This window comes from Chionomys nivalis, chromosome 10 (assembly GCF_950005125.1).
Source record: "Chionomys nivalis chromosome 10, mChiNiv1.1, whole genome shotgun sequence".
Taxonomy (NCBI): Eukaryota; Metazoa; Chordata; class Mammalia; order Rodentia; family Cricetidae; genus Chionomys; species Chionomys nivalis.
In genome coordinates this window covers 53969321-53989500 of record NC_080095.1, presented here as the reverse complement: position 1 = coordinate 53989500, position 20180 = coordinate 53969321, and the positions used below count along the sequence as shown (strand labels likewise).

The following is a 20180-nucleotide window of genomic DNA, read 5'->3' as shown; positions in this document are numbered from 1 at the left end:
ACCATCAAGAGCCAGCCTCTCTGCCTTGAGGAACAGGGTAGGCAGGGGTGGGGTAGGGAATGGGGTGGGGGATGGGGGCGTCCACCACAACCATCAAGGACCAGCCTATCTGCCTCCAGACCCGGGAGGGTGTGAGGGGTGGGGTTTTCCTGGTTCTGTCCAACTTAATGTCAGGCTTCTCTTCCTTGTTGGAGTTTCCGTTTTTTCTACCCCCCCCATCTCCTATTTTGGGGCAGGAAGTGGGCTGAAGGCAATTGGAAATCTCAAGAGTATATTGTAACAGGAAAATAAAGAAGGCCCCTGAGGCAGGCAGAGCAAGGAAAGCCACATCTTCATATCGCTGATGAAAATATAATAGAAAAAAAATAGTGTTTGTCTATGAATTAAATCTCAGAGGAGCAAAGCCATATTTCTATTATGTAGCACAGTGCTTTATATATTATATGCCAAATAGCATCAAGATATATTAAGTGAGACAACAGCACAATCTCGACTCCACTAGGCCTAGGGTCACAAAACTCCATCTATAACTGTGGACTAACACAGGAAGCCCAGCGGCCACAGCCCATAGGGAAGCGCTCACTGTGGTGCATGCGCACTCCACTATGCCGAGAACACCTTTTGTTCTTACTACCTTATCAGTGCAGCTGTTTAATTCCTCTCTTAGAACTTCTTTCTCTTTCAGCAGCTTTTCATTGTAGCTTAGAATGCTATCCATTTTTTGCTGGAAGTCGGAGAGGTCAGGACATCTGTGCTGCTGAAAGACAGGAAACAAATGAGCCCTGCCATCACCTCCCAGCTATGTTTATATGATAAACGTGAAGAGGGCGATTTGTAAACAGGGCGCTTGCGCGGCCCTGAAACCTTCCTATCTGGATGTGTTTCAAGGGACGTATAAACTCTAGCAGCCTATAATTAACTTGAACTAACTGTTCCCAACTAGCTTCTCACCGGTTCCTAGCTGACTACTGAAGCGTCAGCTTAGGGAGATGCAGTAGATACTGAGAAATAATGGTGCTAAGTTTCAATTTTACTGTCACAGATAAGTAACACCCTGCTCTCCTGCCATCCGCTTAACTTCTGCTCATGGGACACGGTGCACTTCTTTTTATCATGCTTTTTAAAAGGTACTCAAAATACGTTTTTCAAACATACATTTTTCAAAATACGTTAGTCAGGACCATGGAATTAGCTGAGCATGGTAATCCTAGCACTGGAAGAAGAGATGGATTCAGAGTAGCGATTCTCACCCTGTGCATTGAAATCCCTTTGGCAAACCTTTATCTCCAAAAATATTATTATTCATAACAGTAGCAAAATTACAGATATGAGGTCGCAATGAAATAACTTTATGTGCAGGGGTCCCCACAGCATGAGGAACTGTATTGCAGGTTGAGAACCCCTGCTCTAGAGGGTCAAGGCCAGTCCTGGCTACACATACAGTTGTTTTTAGTCCAACAAGGGCTTTATGAGACCCTGCCTCCAAAAGAAAAGAAAGAAGGGAAAAACCAAAGTACATGGCATGGTTGTAGATGCCTATAATCCACAGCACATGGGAGGCTGAGGCTGGAAGATTGGAAGTTTAAGGCAAGCCTGGGCTACACGTCAAGATCTTGTTTCAAAAACAAAAACAAACTAGGGGGTTGGTATTTATCACACAAGAGTATCAGCACGGGGACAAGCTAAGGATGTCCCCTTGCCCTGGGAGAAGCCTAATGACTTCCCAGTAGCTTGCCATTAGAATGGACATGCTGGCTTCCTTCTCTCCACTCCACGGAGCTGATGCAATCCAGGCTGTTTTACCCAAGTTGGTACTAGTGACCCTCTGGGCCGAATACTGTGCTGCAGGGGTCTTTCTGTCCATTGTAGGAAGCTTCACAGCATCTCCGGCTTTATCCACATGGTATGCACATGCATTGGTTGGTCAGCATATATCCCACACAGCATGGTCATTATCACTGAAAGGGTGAGCTGGCAATGGTTTCAAAGGTACAAGGGAGAAGGGGTACTAGAGTTAATTCTAACAAACCTGTAGCAATGGCTCTGGGATACTCTCACCTCACAGAAAGACTGTGAACCTTAGCTTCCAGCATGTTTATAGGGAGCAAATGGAGTTTCTACTCGTGGCGGGAAAGACAGATTCTGCCCTATTGTACCTGGCATAGAAAGATTCTTCTAAGACACTTGTTTGGTGCCGGTTCTGTGAGGAGTGTTACCAAAGACACCAGTGCTCTGCGGGTCTTACTCTGTTACTAGGTAAGGGAGTCAATTAGCAATCGGCTCAAACAACACACACAGTACAGGTGGAGTGTGAACCTGGTTAAGACTGCCATGGCATTTAGGGAAGGACACTATGCTTACAGAGTGAACAGATGTAGGAAGGTGCATTTTATAATCTGAAGGTGAGGCAAATAAATAGAGCTAAGTTCTATTATAAAATAAGATTTGTACAATGGAAACATTCTTAGATATAATAAAAATAAAGAAAATTGGACAATATTTCATTTGTAGTTTTTTTTTAGGCACACCCTTTTCTATATTTAAAATTAAGTCTTTGAAACTCTGAAATAACTTTCTAAAACCACAATAATTTTTTGAGACAGGGCCTCGTCATATAGCCTGTACTGATCTTGAATTCACAATCCTCCTGCCTCAGTTTCCTGAGTACTGGAGTTACAAGCAGGCAACATCAAGCCTAACTCTACAAGTCAAACTTTAAGAGGGAGAGCGTGTACTCTGAGGACACTGGAGATCTTATCCTCCTAGCCAGGCAACTCACGCCTGCCACAAGGAAAGGACATGGGTAGGAACAGCTTCCTTTGGGTACTCAGAAATCAAAGAAGAGTTTTGGAAGTCAGCAGCCAGAAAGTCCCCGTCTTATAAGACAAACTAACGTTACTTTTTCATCTGTCTGGGAGAAAATAAAAGCAACAAAAATTTGAAACTGAAATAGTTGGGATTCATAGTAACAGAATTTTGGAGTCTACCATGTAAATACGCTGTTTCACTAGAGAATTAGCAATGGAGTCCTTATAAACATGCCTGCACTCTAGTCCTCGCTTGAAGCAGTAAGCTGGTTGAACAACCACAGTGCAAAGGGCCTTTGGTGGCTGGAGACAACACACCATCAAGTACACGTCATTCCTCACTCTACTCGGGAAGCACATGCTTACCTGCTTCAATTGCTCCAGTTCGTCTTTGAGAAGGAGGTTTTCCTGTTCCACAATGTGAGTCTGCAGCTTAACTTCAGAAAGCTCTGCCTCCAGAGAAGCCACTAAAGTGGAAGTCTAAGAAAAATATCAGGCACATAATAGATATATTCATTGGCTGGGGAAACTTCACCTCAGACATATAACAGACATAGTCATTGGCTGGGGAAACTTCACCTCAGGCATATAACAGACATAGTCATTGGCTGAGGAAACTTCACCCAGGCATATAACAGACATAGTCATTGGTTGAGGAAACTTCACCCAGGCATATAACAGACATATTCATTGGCTGGGGAAACTTCACCAGAAGGCAATCCAAGGAAACAGTAACATCAGCTCAATGGTATTTATCTTTATATTCAATGAATTAAACAAATTATCTTCCAAGGCTATCCATGGGATTAATGATTGATCTATGTCTTTGCATGTTCCTCTACTATAAAGCTACCTTATTCTGGAAGAGGTACTGTGTAGTTGAAATCTTTCCTTGGATTTCTGGTTATCCATTTCAGTGTCTACCAGTACATTCAGGCTGCAATAATTATCACTTGGGGTTTTCCTAAGGATGACTTTCTGTTTTCTTCCTTTATTTCCATATTTTTTTTTTAGAATACTATAAGAAAGAGCAGTTGCTTCTCCCCTGTTTGTTTATTCAATCAATGCTAATATGTACTCATGTCTTACTTTGGAGCTGGCCCAAAAATGCTAACTGAATGTTTGGCAGTTTATCCATACTATATCTTAAGACACAGAACTCATTTTTGCCAGTATGATGTTAAATCTGCTGTTGAAATAAAGGACCTGAGAACTGAGACCTCAGAAAATTTCCTCTCTGGGAGAAAGAGACTTGTTAAAGCAATGGAATACTATTATGGAGGCAAAGAGTACCTGAAGCCCCTCTTTGGAGATGAGGAGGAATAACCTATAAGTTTTTGTAGCTGCTCAGAAACTGGGACAGTTCAGACTTACCTTTGAAAATCAGAAGCAGCAATACAATTGAGCTATAGGAGAGGAAAAAGATTCATAGCTCACCCCTCACAGAACCCTCTTCTTGTCATTTGATTAGAATGGATTTAAGAGAATTGTGATTTGACAAATTGTGTATTTATTGTGAATTTATATGCTAGAATTATGGTATCGACCTGTTAATGTTTATAACTGCTTTAGTTCATTATAAAGATGTCACTGATTAGAGAAAGGTTAGAGCTGGTCTGAGAGAATTTTGACACTGCAAATGAGTCCTTAGATTTGATGTGTTTAATAAGACAAATTTGGATTTTGACTGCAACTAAAAACTGTTAAAGACATCCTAGATGAATTTGAAGAAGCAATCCCACCTCTGGTCATCCTCCACTCCTTTATCAGGAGATACTGCAGCCATAGGAACATGTATATCATAAAACATTATCTGCTTGCATTGCATATGATTATCTAGGTGTTGTTGAACTCTCTTGACAGAAAGTTAGCTCAGAGGTATACAGTACTTAGAGATGTATTCTCCCTTAACCCTTTATTTACAGAGGCTAGTAGTCAAAGACAGGTAAGATTCCACCCCCCAAAAACATTCTAAGATGACGTACATAATGGAATGTGTGTACCAACGATGGGTAAATCTGGGAAATGGAAAAAGGGCGCCCAAGCCAGGCACAGTTCTCTGTCCTGTCCAGCTCCTGGTTGCTTGGCTAGCTTATGCCCCGAAACAACAACACACAAACTGTGTTCTTTTAAACACTGCTTGGCCCATTAGCTCTAGCCCTTACTGGCTAATTCTCATATCCCGATCAACCCATCTCTAATAATCTGTGTAGCACCAGTCTTACCAGGAAAGATCCAGCATGTCTGACCTGGAGGCTTGTTTCATTGCGTCTGGCAGCAGAAGCTCACATAAAAAGGGAGGAATATGTGAGGGCCCACAGATAAGGGTCCTGTTCCAACTTGACTAAAGAACAGAGACTTTGAACTTATTTTTACTCTTTCAAAGTTGTTGATGACAAGTGCAGCTACAAACAAGATATCCTACAAACAAGATAACCTAGGGTGTGGTTACTTGGTGTTTTGGAGATTAAGATAGTCCATAGAAGTGAATCTGCTCCACCATGACCAAAGGTCAGAGAATTCAAGTCTATTCCTGCACCTTCTTTTTAAAACAGGAGGTTTGACCCAAGGAGTGGTTGCCTACAGGATAGTGGTGTAGGGTGTATTTCCTGCATATCTTGCCCAAAACATCAGAATGCTTAACTCAGGAAATAGTGGCTTGCTGTCTCAAGTATGGAAGTAAGTAACGTTCTGGTTGTCCTTTGTGTCATGTTAAAGCAATCTTTTGCCTTCTTCCCCCCTTTTTGTATTGGGGTATATATGTGTAAGAAAAACAGTTTTCCTCCCAGCACTATCCTCTGTCTCTGTATTTCTTTTGTATCTCTGTTTATTCCACTTAACATTTCTAACACAAGCCGCTACACTGGAAAGTATGAACCGTCAAGGATGGACCCGACATACTCAGATACCTATTATACTTATTTTATAATTATTTCATTCTATACTGTATCTCATTGATCAAACTGTTTGTGTCTGGGCTATTAGGAGTTCGTTTAGGTGCGGGCCTGAGTCTTTTAAATTTGCCCTATTTTTAATTTGAATTTTTTTTTAAAAAGGTCTATTATTTTTACTTTATCTTAGGTGCATTCATATTTTGACTACAAGTATATCTGTGTGAGGGTATCAGACCCCCTGGCAATTGTGAGCTACCATGTGAGTGCTGGGAATTGAACTCAGGTTCTCTGGAAGAACAGACAGTGCTCTTAACCACCAAACCATTTCTCCAGCCACCAATTTTTTATTTTTAATTTATTTTTAGGACTTTTTTTTTTCTGTTTGGGACTGGAGGACATTTCAGTTCAACTTGTATCTTTCCTGTTCTGACCTCAGAATCAGTAATTTTTTCCAAGATGCTTTTATAGGAAAATAGTATTTAGAAATCAAGATTTGGTTATCCCATACAAAAACGCATCTGTTTCTTTCTCTATCTCTCCATATATACTGTGTATACATACTAATGTCTCAGATCTTGAATGAACATCAGATGGCTCACGTTAGCCCTCTACATTTTGACACTGCAACTTTCTTCTCCAACAGTAAGAAACATAGTTCTCATCTTTGGTCTATACTATAGTCACTATTCATTCACTTCTAGCATATACAAAATAACCTCGTATGCCCACAAGAATCACAGCTTCTGACTCAATTATTAAAGCATTTATAGACTGTTAATTCTTTTTTTCTCCCAACTGTGGTTATAGTATACATGGTATCAGTTCTATTAGTTAGTGTCTGTGTTCAATTTTTGTATCTCCAGACCCATCATGACTGATTTTAATTATTTGAATATGTAAAGATTGTGTGAAACAGAGCTGAGATGTGGCTCAATACCAGAGCATTTGCCTAGCAGTTGCAAAGCTCTAGGTTAAATCCCAAGAACTGGGAGAAAAACAAAGCAAAACAAAAGAACACATGAACCATATGAGCCAGAGCTTTGTACAGAGACAAATTCAACAGAGCATCATTCTCTTCCCATTTTACTGACCATGCCTTTCCCACCCAACTCTGCAACCATCTCTTTAGTGCCTGGTTTACCATTCTTATATTTGCTCTGCATAAATGGGCAGACATGTGTTTCTTTTCTAATGTCTCCCTTTTCTTCAAGGAAGAAAGATATTCAAAATCACTCGTAATTAGAGAAATGTACAATTAACAGTACTGGCATGTAATTCCAGTGGCACGGAAGCACACTGTTGGTACTCTTTATGGCCCCATCACTCAGTTAACATCATGTCCTGGTACTCATTTCATATTGATTGTTCTCATTCATTTTATGTTCCTCCATCTATTCATTTGCTTGTTTGTTGTTTTTCAAGGCATGGCTTCTCTGTGTAGCCCTGGCTGGCCTGGAATTTACTCTGTAGACCAGGCTGGTCTCCAACTCATTGAGATCCACCTGCTGCCTCCTGAATGCTTGGATTAAAAGCGTGTGCCACCACCACAGGTTACGTTCCTATCTTTTTAATGTTATATAAGACTACCCAAAATATGGATATAGCCTCAACACTTAATCCAATCACTCCTGTGTTCATAGGCATCTCGATTGCTTGTACAACTTTGCAGATATGAACGAAGCTGGAATAGATAGTCATATGTGTATGATATCTCATACTGCTGCAGAGATATTTCGAGGTTAAATCCCCAGAAGTGAGATTGTTGGACAAAAGGTAAGTGGTGGGTAGTGCCAAACCTGTCTCCACGCGGACGGTACCAGTGCATGAATACCACAATATATGGAAACGTCTGCCAGCATGGTCTTGCCAACAGAACATGTTGCCATGTTTTTAAATAGATACTGATCTTTCAAGTGAGGAATTACATGCCAGTACTGTTAATTGTACATTTCTCTAATTACGAGTGATTTTGAATATCTTTTTGGAACTTTGAGGGTCATTTTAAGCTTTAAAAAAAACTTTGTTTCTGTTTTTTTTTCTCCAATTTGCTATCAGATTTTTCTCATGTCCTTATATTTTTTACTTCTTTAAAAATTATTTTACATTTACATGTCTTGTGTGCATATGTGTGTGCACCCCAAGCGAGCAGGAGCCATTGAGGGTCAGGAGAGGTACCAGATTTGCTAGAACTGGAGTTATAGACAGTTTGTGAGTTACCACAGGCGTTCTGAGAAACAAAGATCCTCTGAAGAAACAAAAGTGCTCATAACCACCGGCCATCTCTCCAGGCCTGTCCCCTTTCTTTACTGCGAGACAGCATCTCTTCTTTCTGTTACTAAAGACAACTTCACCCATGAGTTTTCCTGGTGTTTGGATGGTTTTATCTATCATATGTTACGTTCTACTTCCGTTCTACTTCCATCGGGGTTTATCTCTAGGAAGTCTGAATCTATTCCTAAATATCTACCCAATTTGTTCAGGTGCTTTAAAACAAACAAACAAACAAACAAACAACCCTCCAGCTTGACCCCAGTGGTTTGAGTAAACACTTTAATTACACATACTTACTCTTGATATTTATGGGGGATCAGACCAAAGAGTGTTCCTCCCCCGTCCCCCTGCAAATTCTCAGTGCTCAAAGTTCTTTACAAACTGGCTCAGAATTTGCAGTATTTGCACAGAACCTTTGTTTACGTTCACTTGTAGACACAGCTCATCTCCAGTAGTACAATGTAAACCTAAGTAAATATTTGTTACCTGTGTTCTTTGCAGAAGAGCAACAACGAAGGGGAAATCTGTGCAGACCTGGCACAAGTGTAAATTTTTTTTTTTTTAAATCTTTTTGATCACAGCTGAGATGAATTCACAAATGTGTTATTCCTAGCTTATAAGATGCTTCACGAAACTCACTTTTCATTTGTCGGGGGACATTCTAGCCCCCTCACATACCTGATTTATCTGGAGTGCATATTAATGTGCCAGTACCATACTGGTTTAATCGTTAGGTCTTATGTGTAAAAACTGTCTTTTATTTCTCTGGCCCGAGAGAGCGAAGGTGCGTGTGGCTGAAGACTCTACCTGCAGTTTGTAGCGGTCCAGCTCTTCTCTCAGAGCTGCGTTTTCTTGTTCCCATCTCTCTGAGGAGCAAGCTCCCGACCCCTCCTTCTGGCATAGCATTTCTGCCAGACGTTGATGGAGTTTTTGCAGCTCTTCCTTGTTTTGGGAGTTCTTTTGGCTGAGTTCTGTATTTTCTGAATCCAACTGTTGGTTTTTGATTTTTAAATCTGAAACCTAATTAAAATTGAAATAAGTTTTTTTTTTAAAATTGCTGCCCTACTTTTGCTATAAAAGAGACTTTTCTCCCCCCGCAAAGTTTATAAAGATCTCTGTACAAGGCTGTTTCCACAGGGCAGCCCTGCTTCTTGCCCTGGCTTCTTGCCTGTGGAGCAGTGGTTCTCAGCCTTCCTAATGCTGCGGCCTGTTCACACAGTTCCTCACGTTGTAGCGACTCCAACCATAAAATTATCTGCCTTGCTACTTCATAACTGTAATTTTGCTATTGTTATAAGTCATAATGTAAATATCTGTGTTTTCCAATGGTCTTAGGCAATCCGTGTGAAAGAGTCATTGCCCCCCCCACCCCATCCCCCCCATTCCCCCCCCCCCCCCCCCGCAAAGGGGTGGAGACCCCCAGGTTGAGAACCGCTGCTGTGGGGAATGGGCCTACTGTATGCCTTTCCTGTAATAAGTTTAATTTTCCTTTGTGTGCTTCCTTAACCACAATGTTAATAAAAATAATATATGCCCATTATTACAAATTCAAACTATTCAGAAGTATATAAAAAACTAGACACAGGTTAATTTCAGGTCACAGGATTCCCGATTCTTTGTAGTTGGATACATATACCACTAGGTCATTTTCTATGCATCCACAATACCACCTTACTTTTAGCCAAAAAAATAAAAATAAAGATAAAAAGAATCATTGTATGTTTGAACAGACGGCCTGTTCCACTTATGATATCGTACAGATGTTATCTTTCCAACTTAGTGTATCTAGACACCGCCATATGGTATATACTTTAATGAATACAGAATATTTTATGCAAAAAGATCTCCCATATTGTCATTATCCATTCCTGTATAGATAGATGATAGATGAATGACAGATAGATGATAGATAGATAGATAGATAGATGATAGATAGATAGATAGATAGATACAAATATGTTTGTCATTATCATTTCTTTTTATTATTAACAACTAAATGGTGGCATATCTGGGTTGGTTTCATTGTGTTTGTTTAGAAATGGCCTTGCTGGGTTAGAAAGAAAGCACATACATTAATGCCTTGACAGAAGACCCCAAAAGTCTTCCTATTGGTGCTATTAGCTTACTCTTAACAATCTAGTTTTTATTTCCTCATACTCTTGGATGGTATCAATGATTAGCTTTTGTTAGTTTAGAAGGTGAAAAAAACTAAACTATCTAAATTTCTGAAGCTGGCCAACCTGTACGCTTTGTTTTACATCTTCTATGAATTGATCCTTTATATCTATAGCCTATTTTTCAACTGAGTTCTACCATTTATTTGAAACAGTACAAGACATATTTCTAGATGTTACCTTGGCTATTTCAGACACTAAAGTATTCCTTTCCCAAGTATGTCCTGGTCTTGTGACTATTTCAGACTATGTTCTTAAATAGGCCTCCCACACTGTAGCACATGCTGTAAGATTCTACCAAATGAGCATTGAATGGCAGAAGCCATCTGAATGAGCTATAAGTCTGTAAAATGATATGCAGATTTGCTGGCATTCTATATCTGTGAAATTCTGCCCGAAACTTTCTAAAATGAAGGAGCTGACATTAATCGAAATTAATAAAGGCTAAAACCAATATTCGTGGGTTAAAGTCATTACCTTCCCATGTGTGTTAGATATAAAGCTTGCATTTAGCATTTAGGGTCTCCACATAGACTCCACATGACTTTCCAAAGGCAGCGGCCTAGTTTAGAGCCACCGTGAGGTGAGTTTCCCCTGCCAACCTCACCATCACACACAATATATTATTCTTCTAATCTATTTGTTTATTTTTGTAAATTTCAAATTTTTTTTTAAAAAAGGAAATTTCAGAGTCAAGATCACTGGGAAATTTGAAGTGTTTTCTTACCTGTTTCTTTAACTTTTCTACCGTCTTCTGAATCGAAGCTTTTTCCTGTTCTACAGTTTCTATTTTCTGCCTACAGGGGCAATGAGAACACAACTCAGGAGTGAAGCTTTTAACACCTGAAGGTCAATAGTTCTCAGTCCTTGGAAAATTCAAGGACACTCTCTAGGCCTTACCACAGTTCCTCCTGAGATCCACTGAATGCCTCTGATTTCTCGTTAGAGATGGTGTCTTCTTCATTTAAAGTAGTAATCTCGTTTCTCAAAATAGAATTTTCCTCCTGTAGCTTTTCAGACTCATATCTGAAGTGTGGAGAGGAAAAAGAATGTTAGGGCATGGCAGTCATCTGGCATCTTTGGGAAATATTTTCTAGTAACTTCCAATAAAGAAAGCTTTTCATGCCAGTTAAAGTAGAAGTCTAAATTAGTCGGCTCTTGGTACTTGGAAATCAAATTGTAACATATTGAGTCACTACTTTTGGGATGAAAGAATCTCGCTAAAAGACATGGGGGTGGGGGTGAAGTGGGGAGGGAAGTGTGGCTGGGAGCCCTGGAGCCTGGAGATGGGCATCATGACTCAAAGCCAATGCTGGGTGTTGTCTTCTCAGGGGCGGACAGGCTGCTTTGAACAGCTGGCTTCATTTACCCCAGTCTCAAGTCTTCCCTGCTCTGAACAGACAAAAGCCACACTACTAAGCTGTGTGAGCTTTAGTTTAGGCCCCCAGAGACCTTAAAAAAGAAAACGTCCTCCATAAACCAAGGGGCACACGAAATAGACAGTTTATTCTTCTCAGTGTATTTTAGGTTCTGAAGTACAAGAAATGTGAGGAAAAGGAAACAACACTCACAACTGGATTATTTTTTGTTTTATACCATTAAGATACTTCAGACACAATGTAATAGTTTACAGTGAAAGAAAAACCCAGCAATGCTGGGATACTAAAGTGTGATCGTATTTCATAAAGTCAGGTTGATACTTGTTCAAAGAAACTTTATTTTTGCTTGTCTTTGTCCCTCAAGAATATTTACTAGATTCTGGTAACTCCCTGGTAAAGTGATGTGTTCTAAAATAAAGAGGTACTATTTGCAGGATACTAGCATACAAGTACAGAAGGAAAAAAGTATAGTCCAGACAACACATTTCCTATATTAGTGTAAGTGGAGCATTGCTAGCTACCGAGTGAGTTAATACTACACATACACCATGCTTCATTGAAATGAGAACAGGAACTGATGGTATCTGTCGATCCAAAGGTCAGTGCTAGGACAGGGCTAAGGACGGACACCCGTGACGCATGTGGTTAAATAGCAGACACTCGCCATGTTGAGTTCCCACGCTCCAGAGGGAGAACTCGGATTTACTATGTGGAAGGGGACGTCTCCTAGACAAGGTTACACTAGGTGTTAATGCACACAGAAGCGGAAGAAGGCCAGAACACTGCTCTTCTTGAGACTAACGGGTTAGTGTCTCTAGGCACAGCAAGCGGCGGCGGTTAGATTTGCCCAGGTGCTCTGCAGGCTTCCAGGAGGTCTAGAAGGCACATACATTACCTCAGAAGCTCAACTTTCCGCTGCATCTCACTGCATGTGATCTGCAAGTCCTGCATCATTGCCTTCAGCTCCTCCTCCTTCTCTCCTTGAGAAGGCGAGTCTTTTTGTTTAATTAATGTACTGACTCGCTCCCTCAACTTTCTAGTCAGCTCCTGTAGCTTTTGCTTCTCCAGTCCTAGTTCAGCGATTGTGACCTGATGGTGAAGCTGTGTGTCTTGGAGACCTGGGAGAGCAGCCCTCTCCTCCAGGGTGACTTGATTCTGCACACTGGGCTTCTCATGATGGGTCTGAGTTGTCCCGTGGAACCAGGCAACTTCGTGTGCTTTTATTCGAGCCAGGAGCCGCGTGCTTCCCTGCTCACAGCATTTGGCTTCTTCTTTGCACTCTTCTATGACGTGCATGCTTGTGACCTTGGGTGTATGCGCTTCTGAGGTCGGATGGAGTTCAAGCACATTTTCATCAGAGATGACCCCCAGGTTTTCTGAAGGGGTGTCCCACAAGGGGTAGCTGTCATAGTGCAGAGGGGCTCCTTCCAGCAACTTCTCCATCTTCCCTTGAAGTCTCAACACCAGAGCACTGAGCTCCTCATTTTCCATTTTGACCTCATCATAACTCTTCTCCAGGCTAAGGAACGTTTCCATCACCTCCTCCATTTTCCTCATCTCCTCCTGCAGCCTGAAGACTTCAGTAGTGAGCTCTTTGTTGCTGTCCAGCGACTCATCGTAGCGTGTCTCCATAAGTCTCAACTCCTCCTGGAGGCAGACGTTCTCTCTAGTGGCATCTTCATATAACAACTTATATCTGGAAGATGCCTCGGGGATTCTCTCAAGCATCTTTAGCTTCTTCTTCAGCACGGAGATATCAAAGAGTAGGTCCTGTTTCCTTTCTGAAGCCCGATCGCAGTCTGCACGCAAGACCGTTAACTGTTCCTGAAGCTGAACGATCTGGCTCTTCAGGTCCCAGGATTCCGTCCTGGTGTCTTCACTGTTTCCAAGCTCAGAGAGGCACTCCAGGGAAGTTTCCGACTCCTCGCTTTTGCCCTCCTGCTTCCGTACAGAGCTTGTCCCCATACTTCTCAGATCCTGGACCTCACGCTCTCTTAGGTCACTGAGAATGTGCTTAGCGACTGTACTTTCTCCTTGCTTTATTTGTGATAAAAATGGCTCTGCCTGCTCCCTGGAACTTCCAGAAATCTCAGCCATTTGCTCCTCCAAACAGGACGGCACCACTGACCCTGGCTCCAACTTTTTCAGCCTCTGTTGCAATCGGGAAATTTCAGTAGCCATTTTTGCATTTTCCTTCACTGCGTGCTCATGGGCTCTCTGCAGGCTGAGGAGGACGTCTCCATTTTCTTCCAACAGCTGCTCGCCTTGCTGGAGCAGGGACATGGCCCCATTTCCTTCTGCCTCCTCCCCTGCCATTCCCAGGGAATGAGTACCTTGAAAGACCGAGAGAGACGTCGCCTGTTGCATGTCCTTGACTGTATTTTGAAGCCTGTGGATTTCTGCACTCAGCTCTGCCTTCTCTAGATCTGCTTGCTCACGGCTCACTCTATGGGCGCTCTCCAGGGCCGCAAGCTTGCCTAGCATTTCCCGCCTCTCTTGCTCTCGTTCTACCTGTAGCCTTTCAAGCTGCTGGCTGGCCAGCTGCTCAAAGGACCCTGTCTGGCAGAGCGCCCACTCCCTCAGCTCTCTCTCCTGACTTCTCTTTAACTCAAGAATCTGGTCAGACAAGAGGTGGTGCTGGCTCTCGGAAGTGTTCCGCAGGTCTTCCAGGTCTTGTAGCAGCTGATCTCTTTCCATGCTCAGGCTGGTCCAACGTTCCTTGTATGTCTTCTCCATCATCTCTCGCTCCTGGTTCAGGACGAGAGAGGTTGTCTTCTCCCTCTGAAGCGCCTCCTTCAGCTGCTCCTGGGCATCCGTGCACTCTTGAGCAAGCTCATCCTTCTCAAACTCCCACTGCGCTCTCTCCTCCAGGTGCTGGTCCAGGAGGTCCTTCAGCTCCTGGCGGTAGCGCCCCTCCAGGCTTTGCAGACTTTGTTCATAGCGCCCAGTGACTTCCTCACAGTCAGCCTGAGACTTGGCTTCTATCTGAGAGACTCTTCTAGTACACTCTGTCTCCATTTTTTCCCTAAATGTGGTCAACAGACAGCATTATTGAAACTGCTGCCAACTCCAGAAGCAAACCAACATTTTCTCAGGCACAAGGGAGGCCATTGAGCCAACAATGGGACCGCTTTCTACAACGATCTGATTCCTACACGATTCAGGTGTACCAGAAAGGGGTCCTCTCCTCTGGGAGCCATGGCTGGTGGCGATAAATCTGAAAACTTACCTTTCTCTGAAGCAGGGGGAAATTTACAAAACCAAATCCTTTTATATATTCCCGGATGTACTTCTGTGGCTTAACCCAATGCCTTAAACTGGCCCCTTTCACACAAAATGACCAAAGACACAGTGACCTCACCCTCATCTAGCAAACACTTCTTCGTTTGGGTGAAGAAGGCATTGTGGGATTTTAGGTGCATAAATCAGACATTAATAATAACTATCTTCTGCGTTTGCTTCTCATTTACTAAAACAACACTATATTAAGCAAGGCGGGAAACAAAATCTCTCGGTTACACCTGGGATTTCACACAAGGAAGGCAAACACAAAGTGGCCTTTCATAATGGCTTTCATAAGCGTGTTCAGAACCTAGCTTATAAACAGCATTTCTCCGAAAGCAACAGCATCGAAGCAGGAAGGACCTGGCCCTCAACTGGAGCACAGAGAGCTGGTAAGTCTCATACAGGAACAGTTCCTCTGACTGCCCACCCTCCCGTGTGTACGTACATCACAATAGTTCCAGGAACCCCAAGGGAGGCTCCCGGTCAACAAGGCAAAACTGGCTGGATTAGCTTTTAAAGAATGATTTTGATATATGGGTTTCTCTGCCCCTTAGTCCTCTCTGACTGGCGGGAACTCCCAAGAAAAGAAGCAGTGGCCAGATGGCTCCGTTCCCCTCACTTTCTTACCTTTCCTCTTGAAGTTCCCTTTGGTGGCATTCCAAGAGCTCTTTCCTCAGCTCCTCTTTCTCTAGCGTGTGCTTCTCCACCAGGCTCTGCAGCTGCTCCTGGTAAGACTGCTCCAGGTTTTGCGTCAAGTCCCTCACCTTCTCTTCGTTCCAGGCAGCCCCCTGAGCGAGCTCCTCTCTCTCCCGCTGAAAACTTTCCTCCGCCTGCTGCAGCCTGGCCTTGAGCTCCCGCTCATGCTCCAGCCGCAGCTCCTCCTGAAGCTGAGTCTTCTCCTCCTCAAACACCAGTTGCAGCTGCTTCTTTTCCTCTTCGTGCCGGCAGCTGGCCTCGTGGTGGGCCTCCTTCAGCACCACTGCCTGCCCTTGGAGATCGGCAATCTCACCTCGAAGGTCACTTATCTGGGTCTCCAAGGTGAGCATTCCATGTTCGTATTTTTGCTTCATGGCTGCCTGCTCCTTTTCACAGGTCACCCTGGTTTCATCCAGCTGCCTCTCATAATGGCGCACCTAGAACCAGACAGTGAACGCACGGGGTGACCGGGTTCTAGGCTATGCAAAGAGAGAATGGCGGCAACAAGCGCCTCTGTCCCCCGGGACTCTCGTGATTTCTCACTCTGATTGAAAGCAGCGAAGGTTCTAAAGCACCTGAAGTAAAATACTAAAGCAAGCAAGGTCCGCTTATATTTCTTTAGGTGTGTGTTTGTGCATGTGTGTGCTTGTATGTGTACAAGGAGATGCACGTGCAGGTGTGTGCACATGCGTGGGGGCAAGAGGACAACCATGGTGTCAGTCTTTAGCCACCATCCACCTTCTTTTTCACAGACAGGTCTTTCATGGGCTTGAAACTCACTGAACAGGCTAGGCTGGTGGGCCAGGGCGCTGCAGGGTCTCTCACTGAATTAACAATTAACTTTGCGTTTGGTGTGGCTGGCAGAGTACCTTACAGACTAAGTGTTTTCGACCCTAAGTTTGCAGTGGGAAAGCAGAGGTGGGGAGGTGAAGGGGAGCACCTCTGAGGCTCCACGCAGAGCTTGGTAGAGCTATTTGGAGATCAGCAAAACTCAAGTGAATGCATGAAAGCAGAGGCGGAGGAGGTGGCACTCGGTAATGGGGACTTCCGCTTGATCCCTGAAACCCACATACAGATGTGGTGACATGTATATGTCCAAGATGCATGTGACCCCAGCACCGTGGAGGCAGAGACAGAGGGTTCCCTGGGCTAGCTGGACTAGATGGATGGCCACGCTCTGGGTTCAGTGAGATACCAATCAAGGAAGACACTGGATGTCAATCTCCAGCCTTGACACACTCATATGCTCTTGAACGCTAGCATGAATACATGTGTAAACATGCATACCACATACCACATGTGAGAAAGGAAAAAAAAAACCCAAAACTCAAAACATGGTGAAGGTGAGCGGCCACATTGTGAAGGACTGAGAGGCCAGGGATAAGAAGTTGTATCTCATCTAGTAAGTGGTGCTACATCAGAGAAAGGGTTTGTTGGTTTGTTTTTTAATTGGGATATTTTTAAGCAAGTTAAAAACACTATAATTAGTATATTACGATATGAGAGGCTGAGCACACCACACGCTGGACAACTTTCTCACTGTCTACAACAAGGACCAGGGGAAAATCACATCACAGAACGGGCCTGTGAGGAAAAAGCGGCAGGAACTTGGCATGCTGACAGGGCTCCCCGCAACCAGAGGATGAGGCTGGGAAGCAAGGCTTACCTTCTCTTCCAGCTCCAGTCTGAGGTGGCACAGGTCCCTATGATGCTGTTCTTTCATCTGCTCGATGACCAGCTCTGCCTCAATGCTCATATTCAGGGGATTGCATTCTTCAGAACTGAGCCCTGGAAACACACAGAAACCACGGACGCTGCCTCAGGTTCTCTCATTGGCACATGCTGGCATCTGGTGAGCGGTATGGCTTGACTAAGGAATCCTTCTCAGCCAGATGTGCCCATGTGTGAAGCCATGCACAGCTTCTCTGCTCTTCAAGCATTAGGGCAACAAGAGGAAGGTGGATAGATTCTCGTGAATATAGGCGGTGTGCCAAACCATGCCTTATCTGCCTCCGTGGAACATCTTATTTTTAATAATTTATGGGCGTGCATGGAATATATTGATTGAATGTGAGCTCTCTGTAAAAATGCTATGTGGCAAGGAGATAGCATAGGTAGAGTCTGTTCAAATGAACCAGCCTTTTGTCAATCCAGAAACTGCCTAGTGACAAATTCAGAGGGTGATGTGGTGGGGGACTGTAGAAATGGCTGATACCCTTGCTGCTGAGTCTTATGGGACTAACTTCATGGGCCAAGAGGTCTGATCCATCCTTCAATGTCGCACACGATTGTTTTACTGTCGTGAATGTCCTGGTGTCTAGGCTGTTTTCACCTTAAACAATCAGCTACAAACAGGGCGTGGCTCAGAAGTGCAGGTGTGGACAACTGGGGAGGAGAGTCTCAACGCCTTCCAGGGAGTTTGCTTTTCCCTTTGGTCACAAGAAGAACCACAGGAAAATTGAAAATATGGACAGAAGTTGAGGGCTGAGCTAGCACAAGGTCAAATACCTCTACTACCAGATAGAGATGTCTCAGGGCAGTGAGACTCAAATAGTTTTCTCCTTTGGAAGACCTGAAGGCAGATGGACAACGTTCTGGGGCAGACTTCTAGCAGCTGGGATCGACAGTCTTGCCTTGAGCTTTCTCTTCATACATTTTAACACATCCCCATGCCAAGGTGGTGGAGTTCCTTGGCACTAACCCTCAACATTCGGGCGGACAAGCTACAGTAAGCGAGTCACGATTCAGAAGAAAGGACTCATGACTTCTTCCACCACCTCCCAACCACCCGATGGTCCTACGGTAGAGGTGAGAGAAGGAATAAACCACCTTCCTAAGAACCAAAGGGGAGGAGAAGCTACAACAGCAGCAAAGTTCACGTGAGCCTTGCTGAAACGACAACACAACACACCGAGCAAAGAGGCAGGCATCAGGCAAAGAGCTGAGCGGTGCTGTACTGTGGCTCCCAAACAGGCCTGCCACCCTCGCCACTCACTGCCTCCCCCCAAGCCACAGGCATTAGCTATTAACTCATTTGCTGTTCTGCAGAGGCAAATAAGGCATTTAGCTTAGCCAGCCTTTGAAAACCAGTTATGGGTTCTGTGGTGTGTGGCTGGCTCACTCTTCCAAACCATCTTCATACCAGGCAGACACTGGTGAGGAGGGAAGAGTCAGCAATATCAAAATCAGAAATATTTTTTATAGAGACCTCAAGGACAAACGAGAAACCCAGCTACAAGTGAGACAGCTCAAGAAATGAGACTGCCAAAGTCTCTCCTTCCCTGGATTCCACAATGCCAGTGTTCAGCAATGCTGCATGCAGCCATGGTTCTAGAAACCAGGTCAAATGCAGATCAGAAAGATTGTGTGCAACTCTGTTTACCTTGGTCGGGTTCAATGCCACCACTGTTAAGGTCAAGTTCTTCTGACAGCGAGTTCTTCAAGGGGTGCCTTAATATTTTGCCTTGTGCACGATATTCTTCTAGCTCTGAATGAAGTTCATCCACCTGGTCTTGTAAAAGCTGGGGTTTAAAAACCAACACCAGTTTTACATGGGGTACCAAGAGGGCAAGCAACAAGAAAAACAGATAAGATGGATAATAGCAAAATATAAACTTCTATGCTTCAAAAGACACCAAGAAAGTAAAAAAGAGAAGGTGGCTGAAGAGAGAACTCGGAGGTCAGGAACCTGTCTTGCTATGCACAGGACCTGAATCTGGTGCCCAGCTCCCACATCAGGGGGTCTACAATCACCTGACTCCCACTCCAGGGGAATCTGATTCTCTCTTCTGGCCTCTAGGGGTACTGCACTCAAATGCCAAAACAACACAAACACATATACACATAATGAAAATAAAAACATATTTTTAAGATGAGTAAAAAGATAATACATGTAATTGGAGGAAAGTTTTGTTAACTATCAGGTAGGAACTTATAACTCAAGTTTATAAAGATTATTAGAACTCAAAGACAAGGAATTCAACTTAAAAAATGGGCAAATGCGATAAGATAGCTCAATAAAGAAGACACACAAACAGGCAATAAGTACATCAGAAGACTTGTGACACTGTTAGCTACCAGGATGCTGTATGACAACAATGGTAAAGAAAGATGTGGGGAAGCTGGGACTTTCATACGGTTCGAAGGGACATGGTGTCACCACCTCAGAGGAGGTCTACCAGTTCCCAAAAGATAAACATTGATTTATCTTGTGTCCCAGTCGAACACTTGCAGGTATAAACACCAAAAGAAATAACATATATATGTATGCCCACGCAAAAAACTGCATCAAAGCATACATTATTCATGATAATCCCTAAAAACTCAAATTTCTACTAACTGATTAACAAAATGTTGCTTATCTATACAATGGGATTTTATTCAGCCACTGGAAGGAAGAGAACACAGACACATCTATCAACATGATAAACACGGCCAATATCACCAGCTGGAGGAAGCCGTTTACAAAGAACCATGCTACATGATTCCATTTCTATGAAAGGTGAAGATTAGCTCTACAGAGACAGAAAATAGGCCCATAGCTGCTTGTGGTGGGAGGTGGGGCGGGGGGACAATAAACAAGAGAAGCCAGCTAAAGTAGAACGGGCGGGGGGGTGTCCCTGGAGAGACGACAACATTCTCACACTGAGTATGGTCAGGATGGCTCAGCTGTTT

At 43.5% G+C, this 20180-nt stretch overlaps 1 protein-coding gene across 4 annotated transcripts in view; it reads right to left on the bottom strand.

Annotated features, from left to right (window-relative positions):
• Positions 1 to 20180, bottom strand: part of Nin (ninein) — a 93869-nt gene that overhangs the window by 18388 nt on the left and 55301 nt on the right. For 3 of the 4 annotated variants that reach the window (XM_057782129.1, XM_057782130.1, XM_057782131.1), the window contains exons 14-22: positions 18889 to 19027; positions 17173 to 17294; positions 15438 to 15943; positions 12421 to 14550; positions 11047 to 11172; positions 10874 to 10943; positions 8780 to 8992; positions 3174 to 3287; positions 635 to 757 (exon numbers count right to left, since the gene is read on the bottom strand). In XM_057782129.1, coding sequence (XP_057638112.1) covers positions 635 to 757; positions 3174 to 3287; positions 8780 to 8992; positions 10874 to 10943; positions 11047 to 11172; positions 12421 to 14550; positions 15438 to 15943; positions 17173 to 17294; positions 18889 to 19027 — 3543 coding nt within the window. The remainder of the gene's footprint in view (positions 1 to 634; positions 758 to 3173; positions 3288 to 8779; positions 8993 to 10873; positions 10944 to 11046; positions 11173 to 12420; positions 14551 to 15437; positions 15944 to 17172; positions 17295 to 18888; positions 19028 to 20180) is intronic. The other variant, XM_057782132.1, reaches the window with a different exon arrangement.